The 24712-nt window shown below is 33.6% G+C and overlaps 1 protein-coding gene across 1 annotated transcript in view; it reads right to left on the reverse strand.

Annotated features, from left to right (window-relative positions):
* The window catches only part of LOC149530733 (homer protein), a 71901-nt gene extending 60884 nt beyond the window's left edge, over positions 1-11017 (reverse strand). Inside the window, exon 1 of the mRNA XM_089808624.1 lies at positions 10384-11017. Within this exon, the coding sequence (XP_089664750.1) occupies positions 10384-10833 (450 nt within the window). The 5' untranslated portion in view covers positions 10834-11017. The remainder of the gene's footprint in view (positions 1-10383) is intronic.
* Positions 11018-24712: the final 13695 nt, after the last annotated feature.

Raw genomic sequence — 24712 nt, forward strand, 5'->3', positions numbered from 1 at the left:
GGCAATGTTGAAGATGAGCACAAAATTAGAAAGAGGATGCATTCAACATTACCATTGAGCATTGTCAGAGCATGCAACATATTCCAAGTTCTTGATCAGATAGAGGAGGATTCATATGTGATGTGAAAAGAATTTAATCCAGAAATGACAATTCATCCATATTATTGGCAAAAGAAAGAGGTCACAGATCTGGACATTCTTTCAAGGCCAATCTTGGATTTTACAAAGTGGTGGATTGAGCCTAAACTCCCTAAACTACTTGAGCCAGCAAATAGAAATACATATAGATTAATTGGCCACTAACCACTTAGGGATGAATGACCAGGGAAAATATCTGAAGGGAGTATTGGAGAAAGAGAAATTCCATCAAAAGATGTAGAAAGTAGGAAAGAAAAAGAGATAACTCGAGAAAAGCATCCTAGGAGTGGGATAGATGTGCAACAATCTCAATAGAAGAACCAAGAATATGGAAATGTTCCCTCTTTTCCGAGTCGCACTCCCAATGTTCAGAAGATAGAAAAATTTGAAAGGTAGGAAGTAGAGACAAGCAGAAGGAGATTTAAGAGAGAAGAAAATCTGGCTAGGCCAGTACATGACAGATTAAGTATAAATGCCTATGAAATATTTGTGCAAGGAGAAGGAAGAGATCAAGATGGAGCTATGGAGGAAAGTCTCGTTGCAATCTTAGAGCGAGAAATGATGGAGGTTGAGGCTAGTCCAAAAGAGGAAGAAGCACTTGTAGCAAAAATATAGTTCCAACTATTGAAGTTGTAGCTCCTGAAGTGACAGTGGATAGTCCAGGAGGCGAACAGGAGATCAACATTCAAGCGGTCCAAAGGAAAGAACAATTGGTAATCTTGGGAGACTAGAGCACACCCATTCCAAAATGGTTAAAGCAACGAATTCAAGAGAGTCAACAAAAGAAGGCTGATCCGGCAGTTGAATTGCAAGAAATTTTGGACCAAGCAAACCAATCTGATGAGAACAAGGGAAAGCAAAAAGATTCACTAAAGTTGTCAAAGGAGAATTGGGGTCCAAAATTTTGCAGATTGCAACTCCTACAGTTGACAAGGGTAAGGATCAGATCGCTCCAAATGAGTACCATGTCACAAAAATCAATATTGGTCGTGCCTCTTGTGAGCAAATCAAAAATTTGATGACTCTACTCATGCTTTGAAAGATAGGCTAAAGAAACTGGAAGAAGGATACCAGAAATAGAAAAGAGACATCAAAGCCTTGTGTCAGTACATTAACAACTTGCCTTGTCCAGTAAGAGAAGAAGGTTCATCATTTGTCCCTCCGACGGGTGTTTCAGCTGAAGCAGTAGACGACATTAATTGGATCAAGTGGACTGCTCAAGGTGTGAAGGTTTGGGTTGAAAGAATTCAAGAAGAAGCCTTCAAACATGCGGAAGAATTGGTGCAAGTGCATATTAGGGCGTTAGCTATACTCTCCAAGATCTAGTGCATGGAAGAATCATGGGAAGATGAGCATATTTACCAAGATGAAATGATTTCCGATATTCAAAATCAAATAGAGACCCCAAAACATGCATCGATCAATGATGAAGTTATAAGCAAAAGGGATGTCTATGATTTCCTTCAATGGTACAGTGAAGTGATCACAGCTAAGGAAATGTCTGAGAGCTTCACCAAGGAACCCGCTCGATGGAAAAAAGGCAGTTGACAACATCAAGCAGGGGGTGTCCAATACAGTTGCATCCTTGTTGTCATAAAGATTGATAGATTATGAAATGATAATGGATAAATTGAAAGTCAAGTTAGAGGAGTTCTTTCAACTAAATGTTTTTGAAAGAGATGCTTTTGAGGACTTTTCCATCTTCTTGGATACCATGCATACCACTCAAGACTTGCTACCAGATTGGGAGGAAAGTTTAGGAAAGGTAGAAAGAGCAATTGCAGTTCTAAAATTCAAGGAAGAATCGGCACCAAGAATCAGTAAAGAATAGTTGGAGATGGTGTTAGATCAATTCTATGCCTTCCAACTGGGAGTCAAGGATAAATGCATTTAATGCATAATGACTATTCTTAGTGGTCATTTATTGCACCACACTTCCTTCCTAAACGAGCATGCATAGTGGGCATTTATTACCCACTATAGCAGTGGATTCCTTATTGCATTAATATTGATTCATTTTCTTTTTCCCTAACCCTAATTAGGGCTGGCACGATTTGGACCATCAGTTATTGTGATCATCCAGGCCATCCGTTGTAATTGAGAACCTATATTGTTACATCCCAATTTTTTACTCTATTTCAAATGTTCCTTTATAGTTGTTAAGGCTTCATGTGAAGTTGAGTGGTTGGTTAAATTAGTTATTCATTATGGTTTCATGTGAAAATGAAGTGTCGATTACTTGTTATGATGTCATGGGCAATTGGAATATTGGTTAATCGTTATGATGATATATGAATTGGAAATAGATGGCTAATATGATCATATGCTATGATGATTTTGACTTCGTAAATGATAAGCAATATGTTATTACCATGATAAATTCTCACTTGCAGTAACGTGGCAAAGGGAGGAAAGCATTGCTAGAGAAGGAATTGGGCATGGGGGCACTGTGGAGTTACCAGGTACGAGTCTTGACCACCATAGCTAAGGGAAAATAGCTAGGCAAGCAGTGGAATACCAAGGGACTATCATGAGCTAACCAAGTCAACACATTTAATAAGACAATAAAAGTATTCACTTGAGCATGAGTGAACTAAGAACAATCGTAATTTACAATGGTAAGTAAGCCATCATTATAGTAAAACATAAGGAGTAAAATTATTATTCCATCCTAAGTCAATGTTTTATTATTTTTTCTATTTTATGGCAATGGGTTTAATTATTTTTTCATGTCATCGGCCTTTTGTATTATTTTCAACTTTTGCCAATATTTCAATATTATTATTATTACTTCCTTAGCAATAGTTTATCTTTCACCTTGAGCGGCTATATTTCTATAATGCTTTCCATTGGCCTTATATTATTTTGTTTGGGTAGCCACATTAATATTTATTTTATTTGCCACATTGAACCGATGGTCGTGTGCCTTGTAACTCCTTTCCACCTTTGCAATCTTGCTCATAACTAGGCATGCAGCCGAGAAGGCTAAGTTATGATATGAAAACTCATTCTAATATAACATTCTTGCCTCTAACGGAAACCACCACCACATACAGAATTATTTCTATCATTTTGCTCTTGCTTGGCAATCATTCTTGCAAGTTATTCAAACCCTATACAGGCAATAAAGTTTAGCTTAAATCGACATTGTGGTCCTAATTCAAGCGGCAATAGTCGATTGTGTATCCTTGCTTCCATAGCTTCGATGTTTGGACAACCGAGTTTCAATCAAACTAATTGACAACCATTTCAGGTCGTAAAATCGTCATTTTTGTTAGCTCATGTTCAATTTTCAAAAGTTATATTAAGGCAATGTCTAAAGTCGGTCCTAAAATATTAAATTAGAGTTGATCATGATATGAACTAATGATCTCTCTTTATACACACTTAGTAAGAGTGATTTGGAATTGTGGCATTCTCTCATTTAAGAAACTCTATCTTCAATATCATGAATACTGGAGTATAACTTATACAGGTATATTTGAATATATATCTCCTGAGATAAGCAATAGCAGCTTGTGAATCAAAATTGTATTGTCTTAAATTCCATTACCGTTACATGATGCCAATGCCCAAATGGCCGATGCATTAGTTGTGCGTAAAATGCTTTAACATTCATCTATCTTTTATTATGTCAACGACATAAAGGCAGATGCATTGCCTATGCAAATAAATGCTTTAGCATTCAGCTATCTTTTATTATGTCAAACGCAAGAATGGCAGATGTATTGTCTATGCATATAAATGTTTAAAACTTTAAACATTCAAACTTCTTTTATAAATGCCAAAGCCAGTTCGGCAAAAATATTGGCTGTGATTACAAATGTTCATACATCCACCCAGTAAATCATCCAAGAAGACTAGCATGGTCGAGATGAAGGTTGTAGATTGGAAATCATTGAACTATGATTTATTCCTACACAATAAAAGAAAAGAACCATCAGTAACTCAAGCAAGTAATTATGATTTGTTTAAAAACCCGTGTCGGCTCATGGTAGTCCATTATATAGGTCTTGTTGTCTGGTCGAGCAGCGGGTTGACACTTTTAACACCAAGATGCTTAGTGGTTGGACAGTGGTGCCCAAAGCCTAATTCCTCGGGTAGGGAGGGCCTTTCTCAGTGAAGATTGTGTGGGGATATTTAGGGGTCTACGGTTGGGATGTTAAGCCCTTGGCAATGCTTCTCTCCACTAGATGTCGAGACTTGCACAAGACAAAGAGATGGTATGCATTCAAATATCTGCTAGTAACACGTATTTTACTTTTATGAATTTGCAATTTCAAGTTGAAGATATGTTAGATGGTTAATATAGTTTAACCAGTTATTTTATTTCCAGTTATTTAGTTATAGCCGTTGGTTCTCTTCCATCCACATATGTAAAGTAGTTGTGAAACTGCCCTCATGTGATTATGAAAAGTAACGTATCTTTATTAGTAGAAAAGATTTCTCTTCCATTAAGTAACGGATGGTTCCAATGGCAGTTATATTCATCATATTTGTTGAATGAATACTCCTTCAATTGTTAGTTAAGATTTATTTTTCATTTAAACTGATTATAACCATTAACATCTTTCATATGAACATGTAATATAGCTGCTATAACTGCCTTCTCATGCTCATGAATATGAAATAGTAATTGTCTTCAATGATGTGATAGCTATTAGCTAAGGTCGGGAAAAGAGGATGTTACATATATAAAGGCCTCACTTATCATTTGTAGTAGAGGATTTTCTGAGATTGTTTCTATGAGCTACTAAGAATATAGAGTTTTCATTGAAGCTTGGTGAATACTTGATGTGTCTTGGTGCTTGCTTGTTCCCTTAAGTTCCCTCATTTAGATTAAATTTAGTTAAAGTATTGTGATTTCAATTGAGAAGATAATGGTGTCTTGATGAATTTTGATTCTAAATCATTGTGCAAAGTTAACCTGAACCTCTTTCATGCATATGTCTAACTTCTATCATTGATACACATTGTTCTTTACAATGATGTATGTGATGGTATGAAAATATTTTGCATAACCCTAGAAGATTGCACCAGTTCATGCATAGTTGTAGTATAACTTGGCAAAGCGGAGCTCAGTAAATTGAGGAATTTGTCCACCAAAGTACCATCTGTCGTCATCACTTCCCTTAGGAGTAGAATAGAATATCTAAACCTTACCCTATTTCATTTCCACATATTTTGTGAAAATCCAAAAAAAGTACTTCATTGCAAAAACTTCGGATAGCTCCTATATCCAATATGACTTGAAATGAATCTGAGTAAATATACATAAGGCCCCTTATGATCATCAAGAAATCCCATCAACCACCGAGCTTATCCACGGTCAAGACCTGACGTTGAAGGAACCTTGGAGTCAACATATGATCTTCTAGCAAACTTAGCATACACAAGACTTTATTCAAGAGAGGATAAGATATTTCAGTATTTTGTTCCTGTTTGGTGGGTCATAAAACACACATCAACATCTATTACTTCTGATATTATTAAACGATAGAAATTTGTGCCAATTGAATAATTCTTGTTGGCTTTAGTATTTCTCTACTTTTAATCACTTCCAGCAACACTATGAAGTGTTCAAGTCATTTTCGATTGACAAGTCTGGAAAATGTGTAATTTCCATTCAAGATTGATAATAAACATCACCAACTCCATCGTAGCCTCCATGCACGATACAAGATTGCGATGAACAGCTGTATCCCCTCATAATATTGTTGTAGCCCCTCTACCATATGGTGTTATTGATCTGCAATTTTAATATTATTATGAACGTTGTTCCAGCTATGCAGATTCTTCAGAATTAGATCTATTCCAGAAGTAATTAACAATATTTGTCTCTTTATATGCTATCCGTAAATGTATGTGTTATCAAGGCTCAAACTCCTAAAGCTTTACTGAAGATATCAGATATCATAATTATCCATGGAAACACACTCTTCTCACAAGGTGTTAGTCTCTTTTGTGTCTTTGAACATTCCTCATCTCCCACTAAGACCACATAATGCTGGCAATAGATCAACCTACTAATTATCTCTAGGTCAATTTAATCCGACTGAAGCTACAATATTACCAGTGGTTTGGTTCCAAAGAGAACTTGACTCCTTGTTCCATGTTTCCAATACCATATTCTTTATACCCGTGCCTAGAAAGGATATTGATTCCTAGACCATAACTTGATTGCAACTCCTCCAAAGTGGGAGGATCAACATTAATAGCATAGTAGATAGTGTTCATATTATCTTGCAATACCGAAGAGTAACCGTCTTCAATATCAGGTGTGACAAAATAAAGTGAATGGATATAGGATCAGTTTTTATTGTAATACTTAATAATTATGGATAAATTAGATAGATTTATGTATGGTAGATCGGACTGCACGAATCCACTGACTACTCGTAAGAAGATTATCTTATAAAGTATTTGGTATTACATATACCAGAGTAGGTAAAGTAATGGGTCCAAGCTGCATAGGTAACATTATTATACCTAGGGCTTTTTGACCAACATTATCGATCCCATGAATAGATAAAGAAGTTGCAAACGAACATGGATCCATTTTGATTATACGTAAAAGATCAATGCTACAAATATTGAGTTTTGAGACCCTATCAATGAGAGTACATATGATACGAATGCCATTTATGAAAGGAACTATCATTAATAAATCATCATCTTGATCTTGTACTTCAGTGGATTGAATTTCATATTGATGGAATGTATCTCTGAAATATCAAAGCATATGCAATCCAATAAAGCATTCACGTTACCCAATCTAATGGAAGATGGGACAAGGGTCTTCTGTAGAGCCTCCTAAAGCATACCATGATAAAAGGGAGAAGTTTAAAGGAAGATCCCAGACGAGATCTTAGTGGGAGTATCATGAAGTTTCTTGCTAGGATTAAACTCTATTAGAGATTGAGAAGGTGATTTAGGAGCAGATAAAAGAATAGGTTGAGAAGATGGAAGAGATGTTGGAATATTGGCATTTTTCTGATTTCCACTAGTGAGACAAGTGTGAGCTACTTTTTGATAATCAATAACTACACACTTCTTAGAATTTAGAGAAAAAGCACAATCAAAGAAAGGACGCTTATGGTGAACCATAGAAGGGTCGCCACTAACGATTGTAACTTTGGCTTTGGTTGCTGATTTTCTTTATGAACATAGATTGTTGGTCTCTTAGGCTTTCTAGGGGCACTAGAGACAACAATTACATTAAGAGTCATTACAACTTGTGGAAGCATTAGTCGAAGGAACATAACATCGACCAGTGGGTGTGTTGGGAGATTGTTGTTAGAGATGGAGATTGTTGGATTGTCTGAGAGTGGAATTGTTGTTGGTTATGTTTGGCATCAATGTTTCGTCATTAATGTCAACATATCTATTTATCAAACAGTATTCATACAGTAGATCAGTGTTGAGGTAGTTTTGGTGGAGAAATGGTTTATTGAACCTAAACATGCGATTATTATGGGATGTTGTTTGGTGAGTCTACAGGCTATATTTTCCATCACATGTGTTTGTAAGCTGACTCGGTGAAGTTATAGCAGATTTGCTATAGACTGGTTACTGTCAGTATTTCCTAAGAACTGTTTCAGACAGTGGTTTGATATTTTGATCGGTGAGCTTGGTGCAGCAAAATTTCAATCTGCGATTCACAATACTTCATGGAGACATACATTCTTATTTATCTGTACATTTGCTTAAGGATTATTGATTCAGAAGTCAATTTACTCGTTGGACAGAGAAAGGGAATTTACTTCCTGGTCGACTCAGTCAAGAAACATTTTGTTTGGATTATTACGTTTATCTATTGAGTGTTAGTGTGTTATTGTTATTGTAATGTATTCTATATGTGTTCTGGCCGACACTTATGGTATCGCATTGGTTGATGTAATTTATTTTGGTATTGGGTCTCATATTGAGCCGACCTAATATGTGTTTAAACATAGTATAGTAAAGTAAAATCATGAATTTGGTGTGTGTACTAACGAGAGATTATATGATCTGAAATTGTTGATGCGAGTTTGGATCAGAGTTGATTGAGAGAGGTATGAGTGGAATCTAATGTTGTGCTTCAAAGGAATTGTATTGGCATAGTTGATGCTTTCAGTCAATTCATTTCAGTGGATTGTTGTTCACTTGTTGGGGTGTTGCCCTTGTTGTAATTGGATTGTTGTTAAATTAGGGTTGTTGCCCTTGTTGTGATAGAGCAGTGAGCTCCAGACGAGTGTGTGAATGCATGTGCATTCCCCATTGTACCTTTAATAGGGTTATATGTGTGCAAGTACATCATCTTGTAGGTTTGATCCACACTGGAGTTTTTCCCTTAACTAGGTTTCCCTCAAGAACAAAATATTGGTGCTATTTGCTTTGCATTACATTTAAGGTTTCAGATCTGGTATGTTGTGAATGGTTTAATGTTTTGATTTGCTCACAACTGATTCACCTCCCCCCAATTGTCTGTGGTGCATTATAATTCCTAACAAGGTGTTTACACATGAGATGAGATTCCTCATTCACTAATGCATCCTCTCTAGAAAAGTGTACATAGGAATGAAGAGATAGTAGAGGAACATGACAAAAGACATCAATGATCTCACCCTCTTGCATCAAAATGTCTTACAAGTAGAAGATATTTCAAGAGACGGGTCAGCAAAGAATAATAAGAAAGGAGGAAAGAACTCACTTTTACAGTCTTGCAAGACTCATATGTTTTGATTTTTAGCTGATAGGGCTCAAGGCTCAAGACTTAAATCCAAACCCATTCTTAGTAGGGCAATCAATCCAACTTTCAGCCATGAAGAAATTCTCCCGCAAAAGAATACTCATGGCTCGATACAAGCTAGGCTGTATCGTGAGCTGGGTATTGCACCTAGTCACTAGAGGAATCACTCATCCCAATAATCTTAACATATACACACCCAGGAAAGTTGGGTTTCCTTTCCCAATTGGGCATGGGTGCAAAGCCAATATGCACCACCTACCAACAACACATAATAGGAGCCCTCTCCACAGTTAATACTAATCAACTTCAAAGTCTTCTAACAAGGCTTATTGGACAAAGAGAAGATTTGACAGAAAAACAATTCAGGTTTACTATGAGCGGGAATTCGGGCAACAATATAGACACCAAACAGAATAACATAAAATTATGAGTCCTATGTTTTCAACTCAAAAGGTTGTTGACTAATAGGTTCATGGTTTAAGAACTTGGACTTGGCAAAGGCCCAGCACTCCGCAGTAAACAGATTAGATAAATGTACAGAATATTCTTGAATAATGCATGAGATGCATAGGTAACAAATTTAGGAAAAAAGCTTGAATATATTTTGATCATAGTAGAATTCCTCACGATTAGAATTGACTTGGAAAACTAAAAGTACAATTGAAACTCATTTATATAGGATTGAGTTGCGAATATAATGAACACAAAAAAATTCATAAAATAAAGAAATATACCGCTTTGTTATGGGGGAGGGGGATGCACTCTGCTTTTACATCTGGCACAGCTAGAAACGAATTTTATTTTTTACTTTGTAAAATCAGAGTAGAAGTCTGAAGGTGGCAGCCCCTAAGGAGGACAAGCGGTGCGGCTTGGTCCGGGAGCAATGCACGGGCACACTTTGTGACGCAAGTGTTACTACCATTATACCGAAATTAGGGCATTGAAAGCTACATTGAACTTAACAGTACATACATTATGCATCCTCGTTCTCATGATTCATAGAATGCGATTCATATGTTGATGGAAAAATTCCGACATTATTTTATATGAGAAATAATCTTAAATTTAATGGAACATGCCAATTCTAATAACTCCATTGCAGGAAGCACATTACTTTCTATAACCATCAAGACCACGCCACTTGAATCCTAATCAAGGAATACAAAATGACAGAAAACTAAAATATCAATGTATTAACAAGGGTTTCTGATTTTTTTTTGGTCTCCGAGTCGCAGGAGAGAACTTACAGTTTTTACAGAACTAAGCACGCAAGCTGTCTAGGAATTTTATCGCCTGCTAAAATCTAGTTAACTTGGCGGAAACTTGTAAAGCATTCGAATTTTATTCAATTTCCAAAGGGCTTTTTGTTTCTGCTCCAAGTTAAAGTTTGTTAAAACATTTCACAATCTTCTCAAATAATGACGATAAAGACACGGTAGATTGAAAACCCATAGTGAAAGTTTACCAGAACAATTCCCAGAGAGCCAAAAACTAAAAGGATCCCATATGCTTACCAGGGAGTCCGTACTCTCCAACCTCTGCACGTAAGCTCTGAGCTTAGCGGCATCCTTTTCTTTTTTGTCAATGTCCTCAAGTTCTTTCCTAAAACCACTCACTCTTTGCATTGAAGCGGCCAAGTCCTTAAGAAGTGCCTGGTTCTCTTCAGATTTCAAGAGTTCCTCCACTTCCTCCTCAACAACTCCAGACAGTGGTGAGTCTTCTGCCTCTGGAGCTGTTTCACCATTCCTTTCCTCCTCTGCACTGAACACTTTCAAAGTTTTGTACCTCGAATATCTACATCTGCTACCAAAATTAGCCGAATTGCTGATAATTCTTTTGGGTTTTGAACAGATGTCTACACCATTTGAATGTATCCAACGCTCGTGACAGGTTTCTTTAGTCCCATTCGAGCAAATACCGAGACTGTTAGTAGAAGATATAGAAACCCATCTCAAGGAATGCATTATGAGGGTGATTCAGTCTTACGGAAAGAAGAAGAAACGAGTTAAACAGGTCATGACCATTGATTTTGTTCATGTCTGGAAGATATTTAATTGTGATTTTTGTCCTTTGGACCTTTTCCCCTAGCCTAGCGAAATAATGTTTCTTGATTCCGCTTATACGAACCATTAAAATTAAATGGCCCAGAACTTTTTCACCTCGAGGCGTAAGTTTTTTTTCACCTCGAAGGAGTTTTCGTTTTAGCTTTCAACTCAGCATGGTTCGTTTGAATTCATCCTTCCACTCGTTCGGTAGCTCGAATTAGAATGGAAATGGTATTTAGAATTCTTAAAAAATTCTAATTCATTGTTTGGATCCATACAATCAGAATTCAGAATTAGAATTGGGAAAAAGTAGCATCTGATATCCCGATTTGACCTCCAAAACAAGAATTCCAAATTCTTTCAAAATATTTGTTATTTGGAATTTTTCGTTTTAATTCTCATTTTAAATCTCATTTTTTGAAAGTGAAAATTTCAACTAAAATAAAATTTAATTGGGTTTGACATCCATATGCACATTTAGGAGCACCTATTTTTGCACAAATCTTTGAAATTTTATTTTATTTAAAGTGGGGAAATTTTTTTGCTATTACTTGCTCATAGTTTGGATTAAATAAAATAACTAGTACCGCACATATCTAAATTCTTTCATCTTTCTTTTAACTTTTTCTTGAATTTTAATATTGTAATGAACATTGACATTTTTAGCATGTATAGAGTTGAAAGCATCATGAATAGGTCCTTGAAAAAATTGGAGATACGAATCTCACTGTAACTTTTATACTCATTTTTTAACCATATATTAGTATTTTGAACCAAACGGGCTTGGAATAACAAATTTGGAATATCAAATATTTAAGTTTGAATCAAATAGTCCTAAAACAAATTCCAGAAACTGTAATCTAGATTTCAAGTTCCAAAATCTCAAATCAAGGATTTCAAATTCTAGTTCCTAAATCATATTCCAGCAACTAAACGGGCCCTCAACTAATCTCTATCATTTGGTTGAGTATGATTGGAAATGTCTATGCAAAAATCTCGCATAGCTTAACCTAAAGAATTTTCAAACAATTTGATAAGTTTAATGGTGACTTTGTATTAATTCATTATAAGAAAATTAAGAGATTGTTTTATAAAAGACGGTGTAAAATATTCACATTTATAATTAGGAGATATTTTTAGTCGCATCTATTTATAAGTGGAGGCTATAGTTTTCGATTATGTGATTTGTATTAGTAGCTGCTTTAGATTCCGTGAAATTGGCAAAACAATTCCTTTATCCTAAGATTGCTAGAATATTTCCTATTTAACTGGATTTTTGCAATTTGATTTCTCCTTTTTAATTGGTGTCTGTCAATTTTCCTAGTAGTATTTTACATTTTCTCACTCAGAAAATTAATATGAAAAAGGGTTCTAAGGAGTGGTATTTCCTTTAAATTTTGGGAATCGTGGCAATACATGGCTAAGTCTGTGTGGCAAATAACATGTTAGAAGCATATGGCAATTGCCTCTGCGATGAGTCTTCTTTATAGTAACCAGCTGGCATTAATACTTGCCTTCATTTCTATGCTTCTTCTCACAATATGTGGAATTTACCCTACCTCAATCCTCATTATTTTATTTCTTTTCCTTTTCTTCTAAACTGATTAATATATTTGTAATTTCAGCTTCAGTTGCTACAAATGCGATGGATTTGGCTTCAACCACATCTTCAAGGTAAGCCTTTATAATAACAATCGAAAGCTTTTTTTATCTGGATGCAAATATTTTTATTTTCATTTTGATATGAATATATATTTTTCATTTTTTTACACATTTGAAACATGTAGTACATGTTGATACCGGTGACAAGTGGTATACGTGCACTTCCTTGCAAAGATCATTGCCTCTGCTACCTATCATTTTCAGTGGTTTTGGCTAGGCTACAGTTGTAAATTTCTTGTTTTACTTTGTAACAATGCAAGGTATTTGGTAAACCTATATTTTGTCAATGGATTTAGATTGTTTTCCTATGACATACTATGCATTACCAATTTTAGATTTCAATTTTAATGTTTATTATATAACTTAAAATAATTTTTTGGTGCTTTGATTATTGTAAATCTTGAGCATCTAATCAATAAAATGAGGTTAAAAATCCTACAAAAAATAGATTCAAGGATGAATCTAGCAATGGAGAACTATGTGATGGGGATGTGTGAATGTATTTTCTTGTCATTAGTCCTCGTGCATACCTAAGCATTCCTGTAAAGAGGTGCATTCAAAACTCACAAGTTGTCTTTAATACTTGAGAACCATTATCTATTAGTATTAATGGTCCAATTTTTAAATTATGCATCTATCATTAGTAATATATGTTGAATCATGCTAGATGTCATCCAAACTTTTTTCTATGTGTTGACCAAGGCTATATGGGAGTCAACATGTTATAGTTATGACATTTCTTGAATATTGAACAACATTCCTTAGGCATTCATTAAATTTCTTTTGGAGTATATAAGTTTTGGAAACAATGTTCTTCATGGTGACAAATCAATCACTATACTAAGAATTTATGATGTCAAATGAATTTATTGCTCAAGATATTCTAAGAGAAGAGAATTGAACTTATAGGGTTGTTTTATGGGTCAAATGGAATGCTTACAATTTGGTGTAAGGTTTACAAGCCCTTCTACTTCAGTTAGGCAAGAGCATAGCACTTCTCTAATTTCTTCATTTTTATGCAAATATGTATCATAGTTTCATATGGTTTTGAGGTGATTGCACCATCTGGCAGTAGCATTTGATGTTCCCTATGATACATCTTGCTCAAGTCCTTCCAAATGTATTTGATGAAAGAGTCATTGGGCACTTTTAGGTTTCCTATTCAGAGAAACCCCTATAAACATCGCATTTCGTGAGATGAAGAAAATCTTTAATGCCATCACATATAGATGATTTGGATCGTACAAGATGCAAAATCAAAGAAAGTAAGCACACGAGGCTTTTCCATAAAATATAATATCTGAAATTTTAATATAATCGTTGAAATGTATCTATTAAAAATATTTTATTTTTATAAATTTTATAGAAAAAAAATTCTTTATATTGAATTGAATTACCATAAACATCATTTATAAAAACTCCTAATATTATGTACTACATATATACATTATTTTCTTCATGTGTGTTTATATCAATATTGATGCTTTATATTCTTTCTATGTCTCAACTACAAACCACATACTTTATAATTATGCTCATTATGAGTTAATGCAAATTTTAAAATTTTATGTTCATAGATGAGTTAATAAAGTTTTGTAATTTTATGCATGGATGAGTTAATAGAGTTTTTTTAATTACAACTAAATGAAGAAACTCAATGTTTAAGAATTTAATGTACATTTCTTTGTTTGAATGTATTTCCTCTAGATACTAGGTCTTTGTTTTTTTAATCACAATCTCATTTGCAATGCTTGTCTTTTTTTAAAAACTAAGTCACTAACTCATTTTTTGTTTTTTGTCCTGAACTTTTTCACTAACTCATTTTTTGTTTTTTGTCCTGAACTTTTTCCCTTTGTCTTTTGAGTTGGTACAAATTGCCTATCAAAAGTAAAATGAATCATGATGCATTAAGAATAGTAGGGTTGATGTAAGGCATGGGTTCTTCCCTCTACATCATTTGATTAAATGTAACCCTACAACTACTATATTGGCTAAAAAGTTATAAGAAAAAAGTGTATACTTTAGCAAAAAAAGTTTATACTTCAGCAATATCATTAAGAACATTCCCTCTATATATCTTTGAATTTCATTATTATGAGTTAGGATTCTGTTCTATGAAAATCTCAACCATCATGCTTGCGCTAGAAGCAAGAAGATTTGATTTTGTCTAAAAATATCAAAGTTCATGAAGATGGTGGACAAAATTCTCCTCCACAAGAAGCCGATGAGAATGTGAATTTGTCTTCTTCCAATTAATGTTTAGTCTGATTTATTTTGGCTTCATCAAATTCAATTATTTGGTTCTTTTAAAAATATGCCAAAAAAAATATCTTATGATGTATGCTATGGTTTTTGTTCTTTTTTTATTGATTTTTTTTTCTTTTTACTTTTTTTTTGGTTGGTAGAATTCTATTTCTTTTACTTTAAGTTTATTTCTGCAGTCAACTAGGAGAAAATATTAATGAATTTTAAATTTAAGGGTGCGATAACTATCAAGTTTTGTTGTTTTATCCTTACTCATTAAAGTTTTTTTATTGGTCCCAACTTGATGGAACCTACCATGAACAACGTTCATCATCATCTCTCAAAAGTTATAGTTTTTAAAAGAGTATTGAATTTGAAAATAGAATATTTTATAATTAGTAATGTTATTATTATAATGTTTTAATAGTTTTATATTTATAATATTAACACAATGATGTAATATTTAAGATCTATATTTTTTTTCATTGGTTTAAATTTGTGTATATATATTTTTAGCGTGAAGAACTAGATGGCACTTTATAACACATTTTATTCATAGAGTGTAATAAAAAAAATTGATTTATTACACTTATTTTTTCTGTAAGGCATGAAATTTTTCTTTTTTAAAAATAGGAGATTTTTTGACAATAAGTTAAACTATAGTTGTATAATTGTTTATGAGTTATATTACTATTGTGCAATTTTTAAGTCAAATTATTAACCCATTTTTTTAATAGAATTTTAGTATATTAGTGGGTAAGTGCACAATGATGGGGGTCCTTTTGGTCTCCAAAAAAGTGTATGGTATGTGCATATAGATCACACACGACATATGGCTCAACATGTCAAACCTTATAGTTGGGCATGTCAAGCATATATGGTGCACACCAAATATGATGAACATAATTTTTTTAACATTAACTCTCTCTCTCTCTCTCTCTCTCTCTCTCTCTCTCTCTCTCTCTCTCTCTCTCTCTCTCTCTCTCTCTCTCGCAAGGTATAGATTTTTAGAGTGTGGATTAAAATGTTTAGGGTTGAGGATATTGTTATAAGGTTTAGGGTACATAGAGTTTAGGTTATTACTTATGTGTATAATTCCCTCCACCTCTCTTTTCTAGTGCTAAAGGGAGTTCTCTTTATGAAGCCATGTTTTCTACTATATTTATCTATCCTCTTTTTTTCATGCATTAGAGTGTATTGTAGTGGGGCATAATGGAAATTATGTATTTTATTGATTTTTATATCCATATTGGAGGAAAAAAATGGAATCCAGAGAATTCAAAAAGGGAGCGCAAAAATGGAACAATTATGGACTAAAAAGTTGGGTGCATCTGAATGAGATGTTGTCGAGTGATCCCAACAAAATTCCATGGGATATCAACAACCAAAGAAGTTTAGTGTCCATGCACAATGTAGGAGCTTCCATTAGCCAATTACAAATCATCACAAGATTGAGGTCCATTCTTAATATCATTCAATTGGTTACAATATAAAACTTAGAATTTCTTTTAAGAAAGGTAAGTTATTTCCTTAAAATAAGACCTTTTCTCTGTAGATTTAATTAACAATAATTGTGAATTATTTTCTAGAAACTGACACTTTTATTAAATGAATTCACTTTGTTGAAACTGATTTGGATTGTGGATCAATACTTATTTTGCATCATCAACATTGTGAGGGCCCTTTTTGGTCTATTTGAACTATCAGTACCTTCTAGACTTGGGTATCTATTTTGATGTTAAATCTTTTTGTATTTTCACTACTTCTAAGGATAATTTGTAATATGATCAATTCCTTATGCTCATAAATTAGTCCCCTTGTCATTCTGCCACATTGGCCAGCTTGAGCCTAGGTCATAATTACAATCATGGTTACATTAAAATGTAATCTAAAGAGACCCAAATTGGGAATTATATGTTTTTAGTATTGTAGATATGGTATTGCAAATATCTTGTGAATTGGTTTTGGGTATGTGTTCACACGTGCATGATTCTTTGTGAATTAAGAGATATGGTGCATAAATATCTTGTGAATTAGGTTTTGAGTATGTGTTCATGCATGTGTGATTCTTTTTGAACTAAGAGATATGGTACTGATAATATCTTGTGACTTGGGTTTTGGGTATATATTCATCAATGTATGAAAGCTTGAACTTCTAGTATTGAGTTGTTATTTTATGTTAGTCTCATATAATGTGGATCATGAAGTATGATTCAAAATATTGATAGATTTTTTTTTTTTATGACTGTATTGAAAACAATACAAATAAAAAATTCAAAGTTAATTTGTTATTTGAAGATTACACCTTACTATAAAGAGATAGTGGTGTATGTCATGTAAAGATGTCTCTCTAGTTAAAAATGTAGTTAAGATGTTCGTGTATTCTCCCTTGCTTTATTGGTATTTTTCACTTGTTCAAATAGAATGTGATTCTTGATATGCTTCTTGGGAATGTAAAGAATATTTCTTTGATTCTTTAATATGCACTTTGTGTAACTATGTCTTATGAGATGAGCTCAAGATATGATTGATTTCTTGGGATAATGTTTGATTGAGAATGAGTTTTATTTATATTAGAGAGAAGATATGTTCTACTACACATGGTTCCATTACTCCTCTTAGTTTTTCTTATTTAGACTTCATTGTTGTCAGGCTAAGTATCTTTCATGTTAGGAAAGATTCTGGGGAAGCTTAACAACTTTGTGTCGGGGTGGTAAAGTGCTCCTGCAAAATTCTTGCCCTCTTGTGTTCTAGAACAAGCTCTAGAGTCTTTGTTAGCTTAGTTGACATGATTAGGGAAACTTGTTTTTGTGGTGACTAATTTATGGTCTCTTTGGCATACTAGGTTCAAAAATCTTGATAAATTGTTATTTTAAATTTATGACACATGTCATTTTATCTTCTTCATATTTATATATAAGAATTTATTTTATTTTAAATGGGAATTAAAATTGTCGAATGGTCAATGACCTTGACTCTTGTATAATTTTTGCATTTCATGGGATTTTCTAACATGGTTCTTATTTGTAGGGACATTTTCTACATTAATGCTAATAGATTTTCCAACCATCTGTCATTTTTTGTGCTCTTTTTCATCGTGATTATGAATCATACAATATAATCTAAAATATTGATCTAAAAAAAGATCTAAAATACTAATATAAAAAAATGTTGCACAATTACATGCAAAATCATACAATTACATGCATAAATGATAAGCAGATATCTTTTTTGTGCTTCACCTCTATAAGCATCACCTAGATCCAATGATTGCTAAGTGTATCATTTATTCTCGTAAAGATATTTAAATCTTAATATCGATATAACAATTTAACTTGTGGAAAATATCTCCTACTTATCAAGGTATATTTAATTTAAATACTTTATTATAATAGATATTTTATTAATTACACTAGACGCATTCCTTATATGAAAGGGAGGAGTTGATTTAGTCCATCCAACGGCTAAAAGTGTTTAAAAGGATTAGACGACCATGGAAGGCATTTTGGTCATTCGTTTCATTGCCCATGTTTCTTTATAACAAAAAAGCTTTCATCAGTCAAGTATGCCTTTATTTACACATTAAACCAAAGGTCAACTTTTATCTAGAAGCATGGACAACCATCGAAAAGATCGTAGCCGTCCAACTATTTCTCTTTAGTCTGTATTGGTAGCATACACGACACATTTTTGGCTGAAAGTTGGCTTTATATGTATTCATCATTTTTACTCAATTGGATTTTTGCTCTACAGCCTGTCATGCCAAACCATCATTTCAACTCATAGGTTTTTATTGGTAGATATCCACATCGCTTTATTTTTTGTACGCATTGCGTAGCAAGTAGAAGTGAATTCATTTATTTTTATCATTGTGTTATTTACCAACAAATATTGGGAAAACAACAAATATAATTTTTCCATGACATTCTACAACAAAATTCAGTATAATTAGTGGATGTAAATAAATGTTTGGGAGAAATAAAAATGGAGTTTTGAAGACGATTATGAATTTTTTCATCCTTCCATATTTTCTTGGTCAAAATTCTTGCAAATCTCCTATGAATATGAGAAGTTTCTTGCAAATATCGAGTTTTATATTACATTTTATAGGTTTATGCTCACAAATATCCACATCACTTTATTTTTTGTATGCATTGTGTAGCAAGTGGAAGCGAATTCATTTATTTTTATCATTGTGTTATTTACCGACAAATATTGGGAAAAACAACAAATATGAGTTTTCCATGACATTCTACAAAGGAATTCAGTATAATTAGTGAATGTAAATTTTTTTTTGGGAGAAATAGAAATAGAGTTTTGAAGTCGACTGTGAAAGCTTTTCATCCTTGCATATTTTGCTGGTCAAAATTCTTGCAATTCTCTTATGAATACGAGAAGTTTCTTGCAAATATCGAGGTTTGTATTACAATTCATAGGTTTCTTCTCACAAATATCCACTTCGATTTATTTTTTGTACGCTTGCATAGCAAATGGAAGTGAATTCATTTATTTGTATCATTGTGTTATTTACCGAAAAATATTGGGGAAACAACAAATATGAGTTTCCCATGACATTCTACAACAAAATTCAGTATTATTAGTGGATGTAAATAATTTTTTGGGAGAAATGGAAATGGAGTTCTGAAGACGATTGTGAAAGTTTTTCATCATTCCATATTTTTTTGATCAAAATTCTTGCAAATCTCTTATGAATACAAGAAGTTTCTTACAAATATCAAAGTTTGTATTATAATTCATAGATTTTTGCTCGCAGATATCCACATCGCTTTATTTTTTGTATGCATTGCTTAGCAAGTGGAAACAATTTTTTTTATTTTTATCATTGTGTTATTTGCCGACAAATATTGGGAAAACAACAAATATGAGTTTTTCACGACATTCTGTAACAAAATTTATTATAATTAGTGGATGTAAATAAATTTTTGAGAGAAACAGAAATGGAGCTCTAAAGATGATTGTGAAAGTTTTTCATCCTTCCATATTTTGCTTGTAGTGCCTCTCGTGTTTGCATTTTGTACCTTGTTATATTTTGATTCGAGAGATACTTGATACTCTTACTATTTGTACTTTGAGATGACTTGAGGGTTGGATGTTATACTTTGATTTCAATACCATAGATGTTATACTGCTATGCTATTCAATTTATCATATTTGCATGTTGATGCTATTTTGAGATGACAACTGGTCTATGATGATATCTAATTATATGGTATTTGGACATATCTATGATTATGTGATGTGATGGGTTTTATGCTATGGTTATTTACTTCATTCTTGTTTCTTTATGCTTTATGGGAACGTGAATGATGTAAATGGACTATTTAGGTATAGTTGAATAAATGGTTAAATTAATGATTTATTATTTCAACTATGTGATTATATGCAATTGCACTTGATCGTGTGTTTTAGTGTGTAGGATTTATATCACTGGTAGTGGCACATGGAGTTAGCAATTCAACTATTCATATTTTACCAATGTCGTCCTTGTATGGTTGATGTATCATTATTTATTGATTAATTAAACCTTCCAATGATTTGATAAATTCAGATTCATTTTCATTATGTGATTAGACCAATGAGTGTGTCCGTGCATTTAGTAGTTCGCATTGTTGCGAAAGTTGTTGAGAGATTTTCTGTGATTTTGGGTTTTCGGGCTTTAAATTTTATTGAATTCAATTTATGGTACCTTTGCCATAGATGAATTCCTCTTTATAGGAATAACCTATTTTCATTTGGGTCAATTCAGAGTCTAGCTAGTTTAACTGGCTATTTGCCCTAATCAAATATTCACTCGAAGAGTGAATAAGTATTGAAAAAGGTAATTGTTTTCTCACTTCTCACTTTCGCAAAATACAAATTTGAGAGCTTCTTGAGAATCCTCTTCTAGAGGAACATGTTTCTGTTCATTGTATGAGCATGAGATATTTGCAAGGTCAGTCTTGTTGGATCCAGCTCAGGGAGACCTTGCTTTTCTGTCACTTTCGGCAATATCAGTGAGTTATTTATTTTATTAGGTTGATTTCAGTTTTTGCCCCTTTTGCTATTAGGTAGGGCTCTCTTGTTTTCTTGTTTTTGCTTCATTTCAGCTTCTATTTCTAGTAGCAGTTTGTTAGGAGGTTGAGAACTAGTGTTCCCCTCCATTTCTATTTGTTGGTTCTACTCAGTTGGTCGGGTATAAACATTTTCCCTATTTTTAAGATGGGGATTTGGCATTTCGCACCATTATGCTAGTCATTTTTGCATATGGCGTTCGAACCCAAATTTTATTAGATTTTTGGCTTTTGTGCCAGAAGACCAAATGGGTTTTAGTTTCAAAGTTTTCTATTTTTGGGGGTTTTTACCTCATTTTGTGTACCGCCCTATTTTCTTGAGTTTTCTTGACATGATGTTGGTCGTGGACCTGGATCATCTGTTTGGATGTCGATCGAACCATTGTTGCACTTTTATGTTGCATTGGGATGCATGTTACACCCATCCTCTCGAGATTGTTTTTAGTTGAGTGATATTTTGTATTGTGTTCTCATCTAGTCCTTGTGTTGTGATCTTCGTGATGGAGGTGTGTCACACACAAGTACGAATGCATACCTTGTTAGGTGACTTGCGAGGTCTGATCTTTCGTGGACTTGCCAGAAGTTATGATCATTGGGGTTGGGTTGGGAATATGCATGCCTACAACCACTCATCGTTAGATAAGCATGGGTAGGGTAGGGTAGCATATAGAGGGGGCTTCTATCTCACAACCTAGTGACCATGTCCCAAAGGGTTGGCAGAGGAAGTTTTAATCAAGTAATAACTAAAGAAAATATTAGGTGGTAATAAAACTTAAGATAATAAAATGTGTGTGCGGGGCCCTTTGTAGAGGAGTTGAAATGCATGATTTGAGCTTTGGCTTTTGGATGCCAAGCGACTCTCCATGATGTTAGCCCCTACTTAGTAGCCCATTGAGTGTTTGATCAAGACTTGTAGTTTTTGCATTATCTATGATCTTGGTTTCAGTCATCGTAATGTCTAGCGTGAGTGTTAGCCATGAAAATTTGCTTTATGTGTGTTTGTGGTTGGATCATTATCTCCATCAACATGGTGGGAGTGGACCTACAGGTTCTACACAGTTGGGAGGCGTAGCTACCTTCATCATTGTTGGGGACCGGTGTACAGAGACGCTTCTTTATTCTAGTATGACCATTGCTTGTTGTTACACTTGGTACTTTGAGTTCCGAAGTATATTATCTTGTGTTTTATGCTTTCATTGAAATGCTTGGATATCATGTTAGATGATGTTAGTTTTGTTGATGCATTCCTGTATTATGATATTTGGCATATGTTAGATGATGAGTTGATTTGTAGGATTATCTTATGCTTTACTTGTAGCATATTATATTTTCTTATTCTTATGTTGTAGAACGTTTTAGTCATGATGTCCTCATAAGACAACTCCGACGATTTGGTTGATAGTTTGAGATGTTACGCATGGGGGATGGCTAGGACCTTCGAGGTCTCATGATGCTATTACGGTTGGGAGAAATTACGTACTTAGTTCATTGTTTTAGTACATTGCAGTGTTGCTTCTATTCATTGTGATGTTGCTTATGTTCTCTTTGTTGTTGCTTTCAGTTATTTCCCTTCATTGTTTGTTAGATGGTTAGATTTAGCTTTCATTTTTCAGTTATTCATTCGAGTGTCTTTTCCTCGATATGTGGATCCGATACTCCCTGGTGTGGAGGAATTCATTTTCTAGCTTTCTTCCCTTAATGTCTTTTGGCTTATTGTTTTGGATTCTCGTGCAAAATTGTAGTTTCTCACATGAGAATGCAAGTTCTCGTGTGGTGTGTTAGGCTTTCTCGCGCGACTTTTGGCACTTTCTCATGTGAAACCCAACACCAATTTTAGGTGTCTTGTTCTTAGGCCAAGTACATTCTTGCACTATTTCCAATGCACTTCCTTGAGTGGATAATAGTTTCTCATGTGGCGTGTTGCACTTCCTCACACGAGAATCAGTTAATCTATTGTCCTTGCATGAAAAACATGGGGTATCTCCTCTAGTTTTCGAGAATCAAATTTTGGCGTTTCTTGTACCCTTTGGGTTTGCTAGTATTTCCTTGCTTCTGCAATTCGAAGATTTTAGGTTATGCTATCGTAGTGGTTTTTCGTCATTTAGTTGGTCGTGTTAGTTTGGGTAGTGGCATTTGGAGATTCATTAGTTGCTAGGATGGTGGTTAAGTCTTCTGTTGTGATCTTTTTGATCCATGTATGACGTTGTCATGTGCATTCATACTTTGTAATTTTATTTTATTTTGGCTTGTATTTCATCCTTGTTCCAAGGATCTCCAGGTGGGGCATTACATTGCTGGTCAAAATTCTTACAAATCTCTTATGAATACAAGAAGTTTCTTGTAAATATCAAGGTTGGTATTACAATTCATAGGTTATTGCTTGCAGATATCCATATCACTTTATTTTTTATACGCATTGTGTAGCAAGTGGAAGCAAATTTATTTATGTTTATCATTATGTTATTTACCAACAAATATTGGGAAAACAACAACTATGAGTTTTCCATAAAAGTCTGCAACAAAATTCGTATAATTAGTGGATGTAAACAAATTTTTGGGAGAAACAAACAGAGTTTTGAAGACGATTGTGAAAGTTTTTCATCCTTCCATATTTTGTTGGTCAAAATTCTTGCAAATATACAATTCATAGGTTTTTGCTCGCAGATATCCACATTGCTTTATTTTTTGTGTGCATTGCGTAACAAGTGGAAGCAAATTCATTTATTTTTATCATTGTGTTATTTATTGACATATATTGGGAACACAAAAAAATGAGTTTTCCATGACATTCTACAATAAAATTCAGTATAATTAGTGCATGTAAATAAATTTTTGGGAGAAATAGAAACAAAGTTTTGAAGACGATTGTGAAAGTTTTTCATCCTTCCATATTTTGCAAGTCAAAATTCTTGCAAATCACCTATGAATACAAGAAGTTTCTTGCAAATATCAAGGCTTGTATTACAATTCATAGGTTTCTGCTGGCAGATATCCACATCGCTTTATTTTTTGTACGCATTGCATAGCAAGTGGAAGCTAATTCATTTAATTTAATCATTGTGTTATTTATCGAAAAATATTGGGAAAACAACAAATATGAGTTTTCCATGACATTCTGCAACAAAATTCAGTATAATTAGTGGATGTAAATAAACTTTTGGGAGAAATAGAAACGAAGTTCTGAAGATGATTGTGAAAATTCTTCATTCTTCCATATTTTGTTGGTCAAGATTCTTGCAAATCTCCTATGAATATGAGAAGTTTCTTGCAAATATTGAGGTTTATATTACCATTCAAAAGTTTTTTCTCTCAGATACCCACATCGCTTTATGTTTTGTATGCATTGCGTAGTAAGTGGACGCAAATTCATTTATTTTTATCATTGTGTTATTTACCGACAAATATTGGGAAAACAACAAATATGAGTTTTCCATGACATTCTGCAACGAAATTCAATATAATTAGTGGATGTAAATAATTTTTTGGGAGAAATAGAAACGGAGTTTTGAAGATGATCGTGAAAGTTTTTCATCCTTCCATATTTTGCTGGTCAAAATTCTCACAAATCTCCTATGAATACAAGAAGTTACTTGCAAATATCGAGGCTTGTATTACCATTCATAGGTTTCTATTTGTAGATATCCACATCGTTTTATTTTTTGTATGCATTGTGTAGCAAGTGGAAGAAAATTCATTTACTTTTATCATTGTGTTATTTACCAACAAATATTGGGAACACAACAAATATGAGTTGTTCATGACTTTTGGCAACAAAATTCAGTATAATTAGTGGATGTAAATAATTTTTTTGGAGAAATAGA

Source organism: Cupressus sempervirens, chromosome 11 (assembly GCF_028749045.1).
Source record: "Cupressus sempervirens isolate cs-2001-9-10 chromosome 11, ASM2874904v1, whole genome shotgun sequence".
Lineage (NCBI taxonomy): Eukaryota > Viridiplantae > Streptophyta > Pinopsida > Cupressales > Cupressaceae > Cupressus > Cupressus sempervirens.